The 16279-nt window shown below is 43.1% G+C and overlaps 1 protein-coding gene across 1 annotated transcript; it reads left to right on the forward strand.

Moving 5' to 3' along the window:
- The first annotated feature begins 912 nt into the window (after window positions 1-912).
- Window positions 913-7398, forward strand: rdh8a (retinol dehydrogenase 8a). The gene is made up of 6 exons (XM_031867593.1): window positions 913-1294; window positions 3460-3621; window positions 4808-4987; window positions 5528-5621; window positions 5722-5905; window positions 6062-7398. Exons 1-6 carry the CDS (start codon window positions 1189-1191, stop codon window positions 6287-6289), a joined length of 954 nt encoding a protein of 317 aa, XP_031723453.1. The 5' UTR covers window positions 913-1188; the 3' UTR covers window positions 6290-7398.
- Window positions 7399-16279: the final 8881 nt, after the last annotated feature.

Consider the following 16279-nt stretch of genomic DNA (forward strand, 5'->3'; position numbering starts at 1 on the left):
TGGCTTGCTTACTGATCAGTCCAGATTGCTCTTTGGACCATCCACTCATCCCTTCTTGGGGGTTATGATGATCAGTATTAGAGTACATGGAAGACTTGCAGTTTGCATGTGGTTGCGTCACATTCAGCAACAGGCCCAAACACGGCAGACTCTGACTCTTGCACTATGGCCTTTCATCAGAGAAAAAGAAGCATGTCTGATTTGTTATCAGCGGCACTTTGACCCTTTACAACAGCCGTCAACAATAGGGTCCACTGGTCACCACGACACAGCCTTGCTAATGGCATAATCGTGAAACCAAACTGAGACATAGCTGATAACCCACACCATTCTTCCTGCCTTCTTATATTCAGTTTGCATTGGGATTATGGTGATGCTATTAGCATTGGGTTTAGATGAGGTATTATGCAGTCAGTAAGTCTTAGTGCTTCTGAAGTGTGCTGCACCGTTCCTTACCACCAGATGGCAGTACAATGCAGCGCTTTAAATTACCATAAACATTCCCTTCCAAAATAAGGTAGACATGGGATGACTAGTTTTATAAATAAATCAACTAAAGCCGAATAACAAGCTTAGCAACAGCAAATAGCATAATAGTAATAATACAAATAATAATAATAATACAATCGAATGTGTTACGTGCTGCTCAAATATAGCTAATTTGAAGTATTGTTAAAATTCAATTAACTAATTAAATTTAAGTATAAATGAAATAATAAAAAACATAAAACAAAAAAAGCGTTTGGTAGGCTACCGTGAAATAAAACGTTTTAATAATTCCTATTGAGAATATTAAACACCACCACCATGACCAAAACATCACGTGACTACGGCATGAATATTACAGTTATTTGTTGTTGGGGTCACCAGCTCAGAAATCAAATAAGCACTGCCCCCTCAACAAAACACGCACGTTTGCGCATGCACGGCCACACACATTTTAGAGGAATTAACCCCATTTTCAGGGCAGGCGGCACCTATCAAGTTTTAAAATCCTGTTCGCAATGCCACGTCTTTTTTTGGTTACTGATTTCTATTGAACATGTGACTGAATTAGAGGCTCACATGGCTGAGGTGGCTGTATGATCCGCTTTAGTTTTTTTTAAGTCCGGTGATCGGTAGCTCCCTCGGCAGCGACCATCCAGAGCAGAGGACCGCTGCTAAACACGGCGCCCATCCGGACAAATCATGGCGAACAGCGGGCAGAAAGTTGTGCTGATCACCGGCTGCTCCTCCGGCATCGGGTTACGAATCGCCGTCACGCTGGCCAAAGATGAAAAGAAGCGTTACCATGGTAAATGCGCTTTCTTCTACATTGTTTCTTTGATCGGACCTATAAGTAGCAAGCCTGTAACAGTGTGGTTCGCTTAGGAAAACCTCTTTCGTGTTTACTTTAAATTCCAATGCTCTGCTAATGCACCAACACTCCTTTACGCACACAGTTCTGTTGAGTTTCATGCGCAACTCTCCGCAAATAAGTGATTTGATGTAATGTCCATTGGAACAACTAACCCCAGTGATGTCGGATCCATATCCTTTTGCAAGGACTGGGATCCAGTCGCCCTTTTGGCTCAACAATTATCATCTGAAAGCGCAGTTTCCATGGTAGGGCTCTGCAAGGATGCCGCTTTCCAGCCGGAATCATAAAAGGAGTCTTGTCAGTTCTTTTTCAAGTGACTTCTCCGGCACAAAGCGCCCTTTTATCGCAGCGAATTGTAGACCGCCTGCTCCGGTTTAGTGCCGTGTCTAATGTGCCTATAGTCCCCTCACTGGAGCGAGTGTTGCAAGGGGGACAAAGTTTGAGACCTGTACAAGCGAGGGTTCACTCTAAAGCTAGGGCCTTGTTTGAAGTCTTCATTGGTGCACAGTGGAGTTAAGAGTGTCCCACTTTGACATTGTTGGTCTGTGGGTCTACTCTCCTGCTTCCCAGCCATCGTTGGTTGTGTCACTCCAGAACCTTTTCCGTGTGGTGGAGGCTCAGACAGAATTACATCAGACCACCTTCCCACCCCCACCGCTGTTGGTAAGAGTTGGCCTTCAGACCCCCGTTGTTGTTACATGTGACTTTATGCAGAATAACATAATTAGCTGTGGGCCTGGTCGGGTCAGTGAGGTAACAGTGAAACCCCTGACTTCAGCAGTCATCTTATACATTAACTAATTCAACGAATGCAAGCAGTTTTTACTGCTGTCCTTCAGGAACCACTGTGCAAGGGTTAGTTCAAGTTTATTTGGGGGCCCTCAGGGGTCTGATGGGATTTATCACCATAGATGAGGAAAACAGAAGTGATTAACTGCTCCCATAACATCGGTTTGAGCAGATTTTTTTTTCACAATGTGACCTGATTTTAATAAGGCCACCTCTGAGCAATGAAGCTGATCTGCTCATTCCGGAGGTCTTTAGTAGAGATTAAATATTGCATTGTGCAAAAAGTAATAATTAGTTGCAGTAACATGCACCAAAACTCAGAGAAACCCCCAGAAAGACCTTTGTGTGTGCAATGCAATGTGGTTTAATTCAAGAATGTTTAAGCAGCCCAAGAGTAATTCCTGCAGGAGCCAGAAGAACAATAGATCTCTTGTTCACTTCAAAATCTCTTTGTTGCTTCATGGACACACAGCTTTCAAATCATGAGATTAAACTTAATTAGACGTCATGAAACGTCATTACAAGAATAGAGTGTATTTGTTGGATGATGACACTTACACAACGACATTCTAACAAAAGAAATGGGCTGAGTTTCATTACGAATCAGTAGCATTGAATGGCAATGCAAAGCCTCCACAGCATAGCAATCCCTCTTTCCATCTTACTTATCCAACCCTGTCTCTGTTCAGACAAGAATCAGGTAAGGGGTTCGCCTTTATCGGTCAAGGACAACAGGTAGATCCGGATGAATGTGTGAAGAAGGGCTTATTTGCTCCTGTCGATTGCCATTGTGCAACAGCACAGTCTCTACTTTCTCAGCTAGAAAGCGTCAGTCGGCAAAGCCATGAAAGCTGAGTCAACACTCTGCTGATAGCTGCTGTCACTGGTCATGATAGATTTGTGTCCTGTATGTGGGTCAAAGTTCAGAGGAAATCAATAATGTGTCCTGTAAACTGACAGGCGTGGTCATAGGAACTCTGACCTGCACATATGACTCTGTCACAACTGTGAGTGTGTGTCCGTGTGTGTGCGGAATTCATTTAGTGAGATCAGAGGTTTCACAGTAAAGTGTGACATTGGGTCAGGTGTTTTTTTTCTTTTTCAGTAAATAATTAAACATGATTTTCTTTATGACTAAATAAGAAAATGAAAAAAATGGACTCAAATATAAAGTCACTTTTTGCAGTGTGTTACTGTACGACTCTAAAGAACCGTTTCCTGGTACTAAAGAGGCTCTTTTTGTAAAGTTTGAAGCCACATCATCATACAAGTGAAACAATACTTTACACTCCTCTGCTTCTCCCTGTCAGTCATTGCCACCATGCGGGACCTGAAGAAGAAGGAGAAGCTTCTGGAGGCAGCTGGAGACGCATATGGCAAAACCTTGATGTTGCTTCCACTAGATGTGTGCAGTGACGAGTCGGTCAAGCAGTGCATCAACAATGTCAAGGACCGCCATATTGATATCCTGAGTGAGTGGAACATACCTGAAACTGAAATTTAACCCCTTCCTCAGCTTTGAATGACAGGGCGTTGATTTAATTTAAACGTGGGTGTATACATGTTTTGTTTTTTAATTTTTCATAATTCATAATAATAAATAGTTTTAGTATATAACCATAAGTCGTTAAAAAATGTGCTGCATGAGTTTCTTGTCTTTGTTTAGGAATGATAATCGAATGCATAGAACACAAACCTTGAACCGTCCTGCGATAGTAGCCTATATTTAACCCAAACCGCAATGTCGACCTTCCATGAGAGAGCGAGACAGTAAATATCTAACGTACTTGTCAAGTGGACAAGCAAACTATCACAGTATAGTGTTATTACTGTTATAACGCTACAACTTTAGAACAACGTTTTTTTAAATAACTGAAAGGGTTCTGGTGGCAAATCTCTTGCAGCGCTGTCATCTGTGGTTTTGCAGTTAGATGGGGGAAGAGGAGATTGGGAGTGTCTGGAAATTCCAGTGGGCAGATAGATTCTGCACCAAAACAGATAGGACCACCAAACTGATATTCTGAGTGTTTGAAATATAGCCGAAACTGAGTCTGCAGCTCTTATCTGCCCATGACACCTTCATTTTCTTGTTATTTTTCTGAAGGGGGGGGGGTCCTTTCAGCTGAGAAAGAACATACAATGTATTTTGAAACCCATAAATCTCACCACATCACTAACAATTAATTAGGGCCTTGGTGTTTGCTAATCAACAAATTTTATTGTAATTTGGTAAAATGTATGTTGCAGGATTAATAACTCTTGAAAATCTGTCTCTTTTTGCTTGTCATGTTTAAACCTTTAGTCTGGATAAAGGTTCTATTTATAAACCTGCATCCACCTCACTCTGAATCCATCATTACATCCCCACCTAATTACTCAAGACCCAGAGGCCCCTTCAACATGGACTGTTGTTACATCACACCTCTCTGTCGTTGTCACACACTGACATCTGGTGGCAATATCAAGAAATACCATCTGTAATCTATCAATAAGGATCTGTTCTTGTCGAAAAAGGCCATCAGGGAACAGTGCAATATCCCTTCTTCATGTATAAATCAACAATATCATCGTCAACAATATCAACCATTTAAAAGTTAAGTGCAGTGATGGAGATCCAAGCGGGTTTGTCATCTCTGCGTCTTGTGTGTTTCCTGTCAGTCAACAATGCAGGTGTGGGCCTGCTGGGACCTGTGGAAAGCATCAGCATCGAGGAGATGAAAAGAGTATTTGAGACCAACTTCTTCGGTGTAGTTCGCATGATCAAAGAAGTGATGCCAGACATGAAGAAGAGGCGTTCAGGACACATCGTGGTCATGAGCAGTGTCATGGGTCTTCAGGGTATGATTTGTGTGTGTGTGTGTGTGTATATAGATATATATATATATATATACTTTTTTTTTTTTTATTGACCTGTAAATCAGTATTTACGATTGATTAAATTAGTTAAGTCACAATTCAGTTTATAATACCATCAACTTTAAACATTACATAACACAGAGGCACTTTTTAAAAATCAATATGTAGCCTGTTAAATCCTATTGTTTTCCAATAGTAGTGTTAACAATGCTAGCAAGCAGTTTATCTGAATATATTTTATTTTCTGCCTACTATGCCTTTCATTTCCAGTAAAGGTCTGCTTACCTCACTAGGGTTGCAAAGTTATTAATCCCATGCAAGTAGGCTGAACTGACTTTCCTATTCTGCCTGGCTCTTGTATTGTTCTATGTGACATCTCTCTGTTACTTGGTTTATTTGGGTATCTTAGGCCTTTTATGTGTAAATGATGTTTGACGCATGTCTGCTGTTAATCGAGTCCTGTCAAATTTGAAAATACTATGCAGTGATGCTGTCCTTTATCTCCCCGTTTTGTTGACTTAGGAGTGGTGTTCAATGATGTTTACACTGCCTCTAAGTTTGCCATGGAAGGTTTCTGTGAGAGTATGGCCGTGCAATTGATGAAGTTCAATATCCGGTAGATTACCCTCTTCCCTCTGTTCTTCCTTCACATCTGTCTTTGCTTCGTACTGAAAATGCTCCCTCACACGGGCCTTTCTACATCTGACTCCCCACAGGTTGTCCATGATTGAGCCTGGCCCAGTGCACACGGAGTTTGAGACAAAGATGATGGAGGATGTGGCCAAGATGGAGTATCCAGGAGTAGATGCCGACACAGTTCGGTATTTTAAAGACGTTTACCTGCCATCATCCATAGATATATTTGAAGCCATGGGCCAGACGCCAGAGGACATAGCCAAAGTAAGAGAAAAGGTTTCTAACTCGCATTTTACAAATCTAGCTCAGGATTTGAGAATCAACGTTGTGTTTCTGTGATCGCTAACTGGTACACATATTCAACCGGCTTGCATAGCAATGAAATTAGTCAAACGTTTATTTTGCTTCTCGTCTCTCCAGTGCACTAAAAAGGTAATTGAGTCAAACAGCCCTCGCTTCAGGAATCTGACCAACAGCCTCTACACACCCATTGTGGCCTTAAAGTACGCAGATGAGACTGGCGGCCTTTCTGTCAACACCTTCTACAATCTACTCTTCAATTTTGGCCCTCTCATGCACATCACCATGAGCATCCTCAAGTGCCTGACATGCAGCTGCCTGCGTAGACGCACTGTCTCACCTAACTAAAAGGGGGTCGACCGATCCTGCCCCTTACCTTTGTCCCCCCCCCCCCCTGTTTGTTGACCCCCACCAAGTTCCTACTGCCTTTTCCTGAGGTTTTGGGCTAAGCAGGTAGAGTAGAGCCAGTAGCCCAGGAAAGGGGAGGTGCCTTTTAGTTCAAAGACACTACCATGATAAGCTTTGCCAGACATCATGCACAATTGCACAAGTTTGTCACAGAGATGTTGTATTCAGGATGACATCATGTACTCGCAGGCTCACACACAGAGAGAAACATACATACATACATAAAACACACACAAACATTGGATCATTGTACACACATACTATAAAGCTAAGGCCATAGTCAGACATACCGTGGTTATATAGTTGTTAGATGTCGATATTGTTTAAATGAGAACTCACAGACAGGACATGAGATGCGAGCCCCATGGACAGGCTACAAAGCACAAAAAAAATGAACTCTGTTACAGAGACAAACAATGAAATTATTGAGAAATAATAATTATATAACTTGTAGCCTAGATAACTGTAGACTCAGGCTCACCGGAGTTATAACATGTATGACAAAGACCGAATGAATTTATCTTCTTTAATTGTTTTGTGCCCATCATTTCATGTTTTTAGTGTTCTCATGGTCATAACTGCTGTTAAATCATATTTTTACATTTTTTGATAAGCTGAAGGTTTGGGTCAGATATTTTTAATCTAGCTCCTTGATTTAAAAATAAATAAAATTGTGATTTACCATCAATAGTATCTTTGTTTTTTAAGGATATTAACAAAATGTGACCGCTTAGACTAATATATTTTACTGATACTTTCCTGTAAGTTCTGCAAGATGTTTCTTTCTGTCTGCAAGACTCCCTGGGCACCAGGAGGGGGCAGTATTTCACTGTTTTTTACCTTTGGATTTCATAGAATGATCAGCTGGAGCTGTGGTGTAAAGGAATTTGTCCTCAGCAGCCTGAGATAAACAAGTGCAATATAATTAAATCGTTAATATCTTGCAGACACTGGCTGTCTTTCTTTTGAGCAGAATTGTTTTATACTTTGGCTTTGTAACAATATATGTAGTCAACACCAATCCATAATTAGAATTTTTTTTGTGGTTAATTTGGAAATAAATATATATATATATATATATTCGTTTGTGGTAAGAATTATTACCATTTTCTTAGTTTTCATGCAGCCTAACAAACCTATCTCTGCTAACAGAGACTTTAAGCTATTGGGACCATATTCAGGTGAAGACACACATAATGCCTCACGTAATTGTTTTTGCTTATGCATTTTGTGCATTCTTGTCCGTGCACATACGCATACATTAGCATGTGTTTGCATGCATGCGTGCGTGCGTGTGTATGTGTGAATGTGTTGTATGAGCATGTCTATGGGCCAAGTTAGTGATCTGTTGATGGATATAAAGAGGTCATGGCCTGCTCCCCATCAAAACCCCTCCCTTGAACCCCCACCCCTCTCACGCACACACCCTGCTTTGTGCCGTGTGAGAGAATGTGACCTGGTTCCCATCCCTGAGGAGGGGTGAACCCTAATGACGGCCTCCTCAGACACATTGCGCAGCACTGAGCCTCCCTCTCCAGCTGGCCCCCTCAGCCCATAGGGCCGGGGACCCCCTGGTCCACACTGGCAGAGGCCTGCAGTCTGGCCTGGATAGCCCAGCCAGAGTTTGTCCTGTCTGCACTCACCCTGTCCCATCCCAACCTGCCATGCCCTGACGTGTCCAGACTCACCCACTGCACGGAGCTCATAAGACCACAGGTTGCAGACCTGTAGATTCTGTGCAGTGTACAATGAGTGCAGCGCCTCAGCTCTGTGTATGTGTCTTCATCAGAGGCGACAGCTCCGCACAATGGGACAAAGATGCTGTCAATCACAATCAAATGGGTGTGTGTGCGGGGGGCGGTGGGGAAGGGGGGGCAGGAGGTTGGAGGAGGAGTCTCTGTGTCTTGAATGTTCAGGGGGATGCCAAGACCCAATGTGGGACGCTGAAGGCTAAAGGCAGGGGGTGGTTGGGGAGTTTTGGGGATGTGAGGGGTGGGAGTTTGTCACATTTGGGAAGATGAGAATTGGGGTGCCCAGGCCTGAATGGAAGACCTGTTTACTAATTGAATGAACACAGGAGTTACAGCAAAGTCTCATTAAACAAGAGGTCTTATCAAACCATTGTTGTGTACCTTTGTTTCACAATCAAGAACATAATTGCAGTATAATGAGGGCAGCGTGACGTGGTTAAGTCTTCCCTTAATTGTAACCCTGCCACAATTACTGAGCTGCTAAACATGCATGAGCTCTGTCTTCATGCACCCTCGCTGTCTACTGACAAACAACTCATTTGCATGTTTAGACAGTGAACATGAGTAGATAGAAGGACAAAAATGGGAAACCTCAAAAGTTACCTTTGGCATATTTGTAGGAGACATTCTTTGAAATATGTCTGCCTCGTGTATTGCTGGGTTGTTGCTGGTTCAGCCGTTTTACCGCATCCTCCTGTCACTGTCATCATCACCAGAGAACCACACCTAAGCCTGACTCAGAGAGTGATGAGATAGGCTAGGGAGTCAGAGATCAAAAAACAAAAGGGAGCTGCAAAGGTCAGACAATTGTGAGAACTGAGTTGGACTGAAAGTGGGAAAGAGAAAAGAAGAGAGGGAAAGTGTGAAAGAAGCAGAGGAAGCAAAGGAAAGGAATAGAGGTCCGGATGCTGTGGGATGCTGTGGGATGCTGCATTAAGTGGAGCTGATGTCTAGACAGGGTGCTTCAGCCTAATCCCAGGTCAGGATGGATGAAAATGTGGCTCCACTTATCTGTTCCTATTATTACTTCCCTTGCTTTCAAGGATCCTTTCTGAATAATTTCAAATAGTGTCACAGAACCGCCATATGACTTATGATTTGTGGATCAGAAATATATTCAATAAGACTGAAGAAAGAAAAGGTGGAGGTCAGCCACCATTTAACATGGCGGCATGTGACTGGAGATGTAGCCACATGGGACATATTACTATCCATCAAGAGCTGATCTGGGGGTCTGAAGAGAGCTATCAATCTTTATATAGTCAACACAGGAGAAGCCCAAGTTGCCCCGAGGTTGGCCTGTGGCGTCCGGGTCCATTAGGGCAACAGAGGCCACAGGGAGAAACCAACACACAGCGTCTATCTCTCCTTCTCTGTTCGTTCCCTCTCTCTCTTTCCTTCTCACTCACTCTCAGTCTCTCTGAGGCCCACTGTCTGTCTGCCCTCTCCTCTGTCCATCTCCATAACTCCGCTGTGCAGTGACCTCTCACAGACCCAACGTGGGTCACTTGTTTATTCACACATGGAGGGGAGGGGGGGGGGGTCAACATCTCTCGTTCTGAGTAGAGCTGCTTGTTTGCGAGGCCATTCAGGATCGTTTGGAGGTCAGAACATAAATCAATAGCATTTTGGCTCCATAGCTATAGCCAGTCATACACATTGTTTTACCGACACAGAACCGCTATTGTCACTATCATTACAACATTAGCGTTGTCCCCTTTCCCTACTGCTCTTCCGGAACATAAACAATCCAGCAGGAATTTCCAGACTGCGACTCAGTTTGCCCACTACCGTATCGTTTTGTTCCGCTCTTTTCACTCTCTCAAAACTACCAGTTCCAATGACTGTGAAACTCTGTGATTAGAGGGTTCATTCTGTGTACAAGCATGATAATTGTCAAACAAGGGGATGATGGTTGATTATGCTGGGCTTTGAGATGATGTAATCTGAGGTGGGGTAACATGATCCTCTTGTTTTTATTGTGGACAATGAGGTAAGATTGGTGTAAAATTTCGCAAGAGGAGTTTGACAGCAAAGCCACTGATGTCAATGCGCAAATTTTGCTAAAAACCTGAAACTCCTGTTTGTGGGCGATGTATGACGATGACGTCCAATAATTTAAAAAAAGTAGACAAACAGGTAAGGAAACAAAGTGAACTCCAACAAACACATTACTCTTTTCTCATCATGATGTGCACTCACATTTCTTCCTGTAACATATCATCTGTCTTGGGGTTTCTAACCCCTTCCACTGCGGGATCAGTTGTTTCTCTCTTTCAATGTTGTAATTAGATGTCTGGGAATCTAGTGCGGAGAAGCATTTATATTTTTAATTCACAGACAAATAAGCATATGCTTTGCTTTCTGGTTTGACCGACACCAAGGAGGGAATATGTTCAGCCAAGGGGTGATTATATTTTTAATTTGTTTCCCAAGGATGGCAGTGAGTGAGTGAGCTTAGTGAGTGTTTATGTGGATGTGTGTGAGTCAAACAGAGAGAGAGAGAGGATTCAAGAGTGGGATAGATGGATGGATGGATAGATGGATAGATAGATGGATGGATGGATGGATGGATGGATAGATAAGAGAGATGGATAGGTAGATAGATGGATATATAAGGTAGATAGATGGATAGATAAGGTAGATAGATGGATAGATAAGATAGATAAGATAGATGGATACATAGATGGATGGATAGATAAGATAGATGGATAGGTGGATAGATGGAAGGAGAGATGGATGGATGGATAGATAGATCTATAGATAGCAAGGGAAGAGACAGTTAGTCTTTGATAGACAATGACCTCATCAAAGAGTCTGTAAGTATTTCCTTGCCTGGCAACCCTGGTGATATCCCAGCCCTATTTCCCTGCCAGACAAACAAAACTCACTCCGGACTCCATCAGCACTGCCATGAATCTGATCTATTCACTGTCACCAACCCATGAAGATGAGAAACCAAACAGGGTGCGGGCACGCCCATGCCAGGAAGCCTGTCTTAGCCCAAAGAGCCCGCATCATTGTTTATTCAGCTTGAGTGCATCATGTCTTGGCAGCCAGGGTGAGAGTAGATAGACCTTAAAAATTCTAGATCATAAGAACTTAAGGACAACATAGCTTCAAGTATTCGCTCACTTAAACATAAGGAATAATGAAAAATGGCTCTTGTGCTCTCTTTCATGCACCCAAACTCCAAAACCAGAAAGCATGGTGGTCATCTGCTTTATTTAAGACCAGATGAACGGTAAAGTTTGTTCTGCATTCATGGATCCATCGAGGAAGATTCTTTTTTTTTCTTTCATGAAAACAAAAGAATGCCTCCGTCTATTGACCGTGAAAAGATGTTCATAGATTTGTCCCCAGTGAAGAGATGTCTTTGTTGGTTATCTCCATTGGTGAGCCGCCTCCATTTGGCTCAGCCTAATCAGAACACAAACACGCCTCTGTCATTTGGCTGCTTTCCCTCTCACCCTCCGTCTCTCCCTCTCGCTCAGTCCGTCTCCTACTAACACACAATCACCACAAATTAGATTCTATTTTCTCCCTCCTCAATTCATTTTCACTTTTCTTTTTAACGTCCTCTCTCATCCAAATGCGTGTGCATGTATGTGCTCGTGCAGTAGGAAGAAAATCACACCACACTGTTGGTTTCTCTCTCTCTCTCTCTGGCCCTCCTCCTCCCACCTTGGCCTCTGATTTGTTTTCTCTCTTTCATCTTCTGTCGATCTAATCTACTCATCTAGATGGTGTGTGTATCTCCCTGAGGCACAGACACTCAGGCCTGGCATACATTAACTCTGCTTGTCCGTGCACAGCCTGGTTTCAGTTGCTGGAGGGGAAGTGTTGCAACGTAAAGACAATCCCTGAGGGAGAACACTTGTGCTTGGATTCCTGATGAATACGGGCTGGTCACATCTTGAATATGTTCAAAATGTGACAGTTTCCTTACATAAAAGATGCACATACACAACTATACTGCTCCTGAATTAATTCGTTTTAACTCCACTCAGGGGCTTAAATATGCACAGTGCAGGCAATGTTGTTGCGCTGGGGCCGGTGGGGAGTGAGGTCTCCTGGAGAGGGTTTGCACCCAAACAATGTGTATGGCAGAGAATGAGCCAATGAGAGTGATTTGGATTGCCACCTAAAAAACATGCTCATGCTCATAGAAGGATTCACATGAACTTACAGCTGGTGCCATTTGTTACATATTCCCTCGAAAAAAGGAAAACCCATCTCCTTCATGTTTTCTTTTTTTCGGTAGCAATCTATAACAAATCTATTAAAAGGTATATGCTAATGCTACATAAACTATAAAAACAATAAATAAACTATTCAAAAACTATTCAATTAAATAAATAGAAAATCTCACATTTTCTTTGGTATTTTCACTGTCATTCAAAGTACAACACATTCTCACACCAATGTGTCAAATATTGCAGCTTGGAGAGTATTTCATTCACTCACCACTTGCCCACTCTGCGTGTTTACACAGGCTATTCTTTTCAGAACGCTTAGATTTACACTGGGTTCAAAGAAGGCTTAAGACAGCAATAAACATACCATATTTGTACATAGCACAATACCTGTGTGGAAATATATTCAAACCCAGAAGAAAACAGGCATTCAAAACACAAAAAGGCCTAGACAGGTGTATGTTTGTACATCTTAGAACTATTTATACAAACGGTTTTTTCCCTTTGACAACACACTGGGGCCAATTGTAACCTTTCTGTATGAAGTATCAATGCTCTTATTTTTATTATTTAGTATGGTTTGGCTCTATACAAAATTGGCGGTAAAAAAAGCTTACCGACGGTGCCAGTCTTGTTTTGTAATGGAATGATGGTTTAGCCTAAAAAAAAGCAAAGCTCCTTTAAAGACAAAATTGTACATTCTGTAATGCCACATGTTGATAGTGCTTTTTAGGATAGTATGAGATCTTGAAAGGACACGTGTTCTTGTTATGGTAAAATAAGTCAATTAGGACACGTATCAAGTGCGTGTATGGATGTGTAAACGGAAACTATACCTCTGTCATTTTTCAGAGTAATTTCAATCGTACCCTCTTTCACTGTACCTTTTACAGTTTGCATATCCCACGTCTTGGAAATTACTTATGAGAAAACATTCCTAATGGAATCGGAACCAAATGTTTCTGTGCCACATTAGAGAGACCAAACCTTTCTGCCAGATCCAGGCCCTCTCCATATTTCCCCTGACCTCTGGAGAATGGCCTAACTGTGACATTTGCTGAAGGTCATGTCTGGCGTTAGTACTGGGCAGGTCCCTACTCAAGTGATCGCCCACTTCTTTGGATTTTTTCCAGGAAAGAACAGAGTGATGTGTTTGGTCCATGGTGGGAAAAGCATCCCTTGGAATGTGACTTTGAGAGAACCATGTGGGACCGGCAAGCGGGTCTTCAGTAAAAAGGCTTCTCCTCCTGAGGCTGTGGGAAGGTCAGAGGTCAAATGTACCCAGTGCCCACTCTCTCACAAAGCCCACAGCTGATGTTGCAACTCTGTCCAGAAACCCCTCAGGGCAGCGGAGGAAACAACTGGCTACACAGCTATAGCCGCACAATTCTTCTTGTGCTCAGTCTGACAAAACACAAACACATGTCTGTTTGAGACTGTCACGGAGAAAGTTATTTTGAATTTATGGGTTTTACACCTTCATCTTGACTTGAAATGTGGTACCTCAATCTAGGGCTGACCATAACAATTACATTGCTGGAGCTTGGAAAAAATGTTTTCCAGTTCCCTTCGAATATATTTATTTATGACTTGTTCATGTTCAAAAACCCATCAGCCCAGCCCAGTCTGTAGAGGTATTGTCAATGAAACATGGGAGAATATTCCCTCCATCCTGACCTCCATACCCCCCCCCCCCCCTCTTTTCTCTTCTTACAACACAAGCCCACACAGGAAAATAATAAACAGATGAGTGGGATGGGAACAGCTCCCAGCAAGAGCAGCTAGGCACTTAGGTAAGCAGGCATCGCTGCTCTGGTTCCCAGGCTGGAGGGAATAGGGCAGGCTTTAGCTTGACTACCCCAGTCACTGAGTAGAACCAGAAAAACCTGACAGAAATCACCGTTACCTGTCACCGTCATCCACCGGCTCTACACACTCCCTTGCACAAGTCTGGACACATAAGCCGAGGCACTGGGAGCAAAACAACTATTTCTCCAAAGAAACCACCAGCGAGGATTAGTTGCTCAGTCTTGTGTGAGGTTTTGTGACGAGCAACTCTCAGTGATTGCGTACAATAGCTGTTTGAGATGTTGTGCTCACATTGGGTAATCTTGGAGAGCAGTGGATTCTCCCAGGCTTGTGGGCCCAGGCCCGTGCCAGAGTAATCTGCAGACAAACACAGACTATTAACTACTCTGTTTCACAGTAACCCACCTCCCCTTTCCCGCAACCTTGCGCACACCCATATACTGAAACATACACTTGCACAACAATTTCCACAGCAGACACACCGAACTACTAGAAGGCTCAAAATGTCTCTGTCTGTCACGTATGCATGGCTCAGAGAGGTCCAACCTCAGCCTTATTATCTGCGGCAGATTTAGGAAACGCAGGTCCGCTTGGCACTCAAACACACAGACAAAAGTTCTGGCTTCATTTCCATCGCTCCCCCTCTCTCCTTCATTCGCTCTCTGTATTCTGGCAAAGTCCCGCTTTTGCAAATTAAACACAGATCTCCCTTAGATGCTGGGCTGACAGCTCCAGCTACGTGCCAACACTACTAAACGTCTGCAGGTCAGAGGGTCTAGGAACACAGGATTATCCCCACTGACTCTCTTGAGCAAGACAAGTATTACAGTTGGCTCCGACTGTATATGCTTTTGTGTCACTTGGATCCATCTGCGGGCCAATGACAGATAAACACTGCAATCATAGTGAACTGATGATGTTGGCGACAGCGTTGACTTCATAGAAATATTGAATTACTCACACACACACACAATGTTTTATAGACATGCATGCCATGCGCACACACACACACACACACACACACACACACACACTGTGTGCACACAAATGTAGGTGGGTGCAGCAACACCACAGCAAGATTGATGTGACGAAGGCAAGTGTGTCTGGACTTGATCAGCGAGTACTTGTTTGTGTGTCTAAGAGTCATTCTATTGTCTAAAAGGCTGAGTGAGTCTCTGGCCACCAATGTAAAGTGATTTTTCAGTTTTGCTTCTGCAGAGTCAAATGACTCCTCAGATTACTCCCGAAAGACTTACTACCACTATCAAGAAACTGATACCATGTGCAACCTGCTGCTATTTCTCGATTTAACTGTGCGTCTCTCTCTCCCTCTGACTGTGTGTGTGTGTGTGTGTGTGTGTGTGTCTGCATGTTTTTTCCACAGTGTGTGCGTGTGGAAACATGTACATCCTTCATCACAACCAGCACACACTTTGAAAAGGGCAGAAGAAAAAATTATACGCCCCCACAAATGTGGCTGTGTGTGCATTTAAGTGTTTGCACATACAAGAGTGATTGCTGTCGAACAAAAGCACAAAGAACATGTGCGGAACCCACAGCAGTCTGGTCCCTGTGGCAGCAGACTGGTCAGTGTGGTGAGTGTGGTGGAGGGTTTCGGCAGGGAATTGGGTACAGAGAACAGGCCCTTGTATGGTGAAATGTATGATACAGTCCCTCATTCCACTAGCCTTACGAAAGACTATTTTGGGGCATTTTGAACTCTCCCACGCAAGCACAACAATTTTGGGGTTAGTTCATTTATTTATCTTTTATATTTTCCAACTAATGAAGCCCAAGAGAGAGACGCGTGTAGTTGTTTTTGGCCTTTAAGTTGGGAGAAAAGGAGGAGGGGTGTGAGTGTGTCTGCGTGCCTGAGTGTGTGAGTGTGTGACTGTAGCTTGAATAATCATTGCGTTCAGTATTTTTGAGCCAAAACACCACTATGACTCAATCTTAATATCTACCTTATTGCAAAAGATGTGTCTATTCTGCAACGCCACTGAGCCTAACCCTGGTAGTGTAACAGAGCGACTCTCTAGCTCTTTACTGCTCAAGGCTTGATGTGGCTGTGATTTATGGTTATTCTCACATACAGGGGAGGAGATGGGGGAATGGGGGAGATGGCGTGGGAGAGACCCTGGGGGAAGAAACGTCTCTCACTGCAGAGGGCCAAA

This window comes from Anarrhichthys ocellatus, unplaced genomic scaffold, assembly GCF_004355925.1.
Source record: "Anarrhichthys ocellatus isolate YVR2014 unplaced genomic scaffold, GSC_Weel_1.0 scaffold40, whole genome shotgun sequence".
NCBI classification, from domain to species: domain Eukaryota; kingdom Metazoa; phylum Chordata; class Actinopteri; order Perciformes; family Anarhichadidae; genus Anarrhichthys; species Anarrhichthys ocellatus.

Bases quoted from the DNA above. Each gene is read 5' to 3' on its own strand.
- rdh8a (XM_031867593.1), top strand. From the start codon at position 1,189: ATGGCGAACAGCGGGCAGAAAGTTGTGCTGATCACCGGCTGCTCCTCC. The intron at 1,295-3,459 runs GTAAATGCGCTT...TCTCCCTGTCAG, and splicing joins TGAAAAGAAGCGTTACCATG to TCATTGCCACCATGCGGGAC. The intron at 3,622-4,807 runs GTGAGTGGAACA...GTTTCCTGTCAG, and splicing joins CCGCCATATTGATATCCTGA to TCAACAATGCAGGTGTGGGC.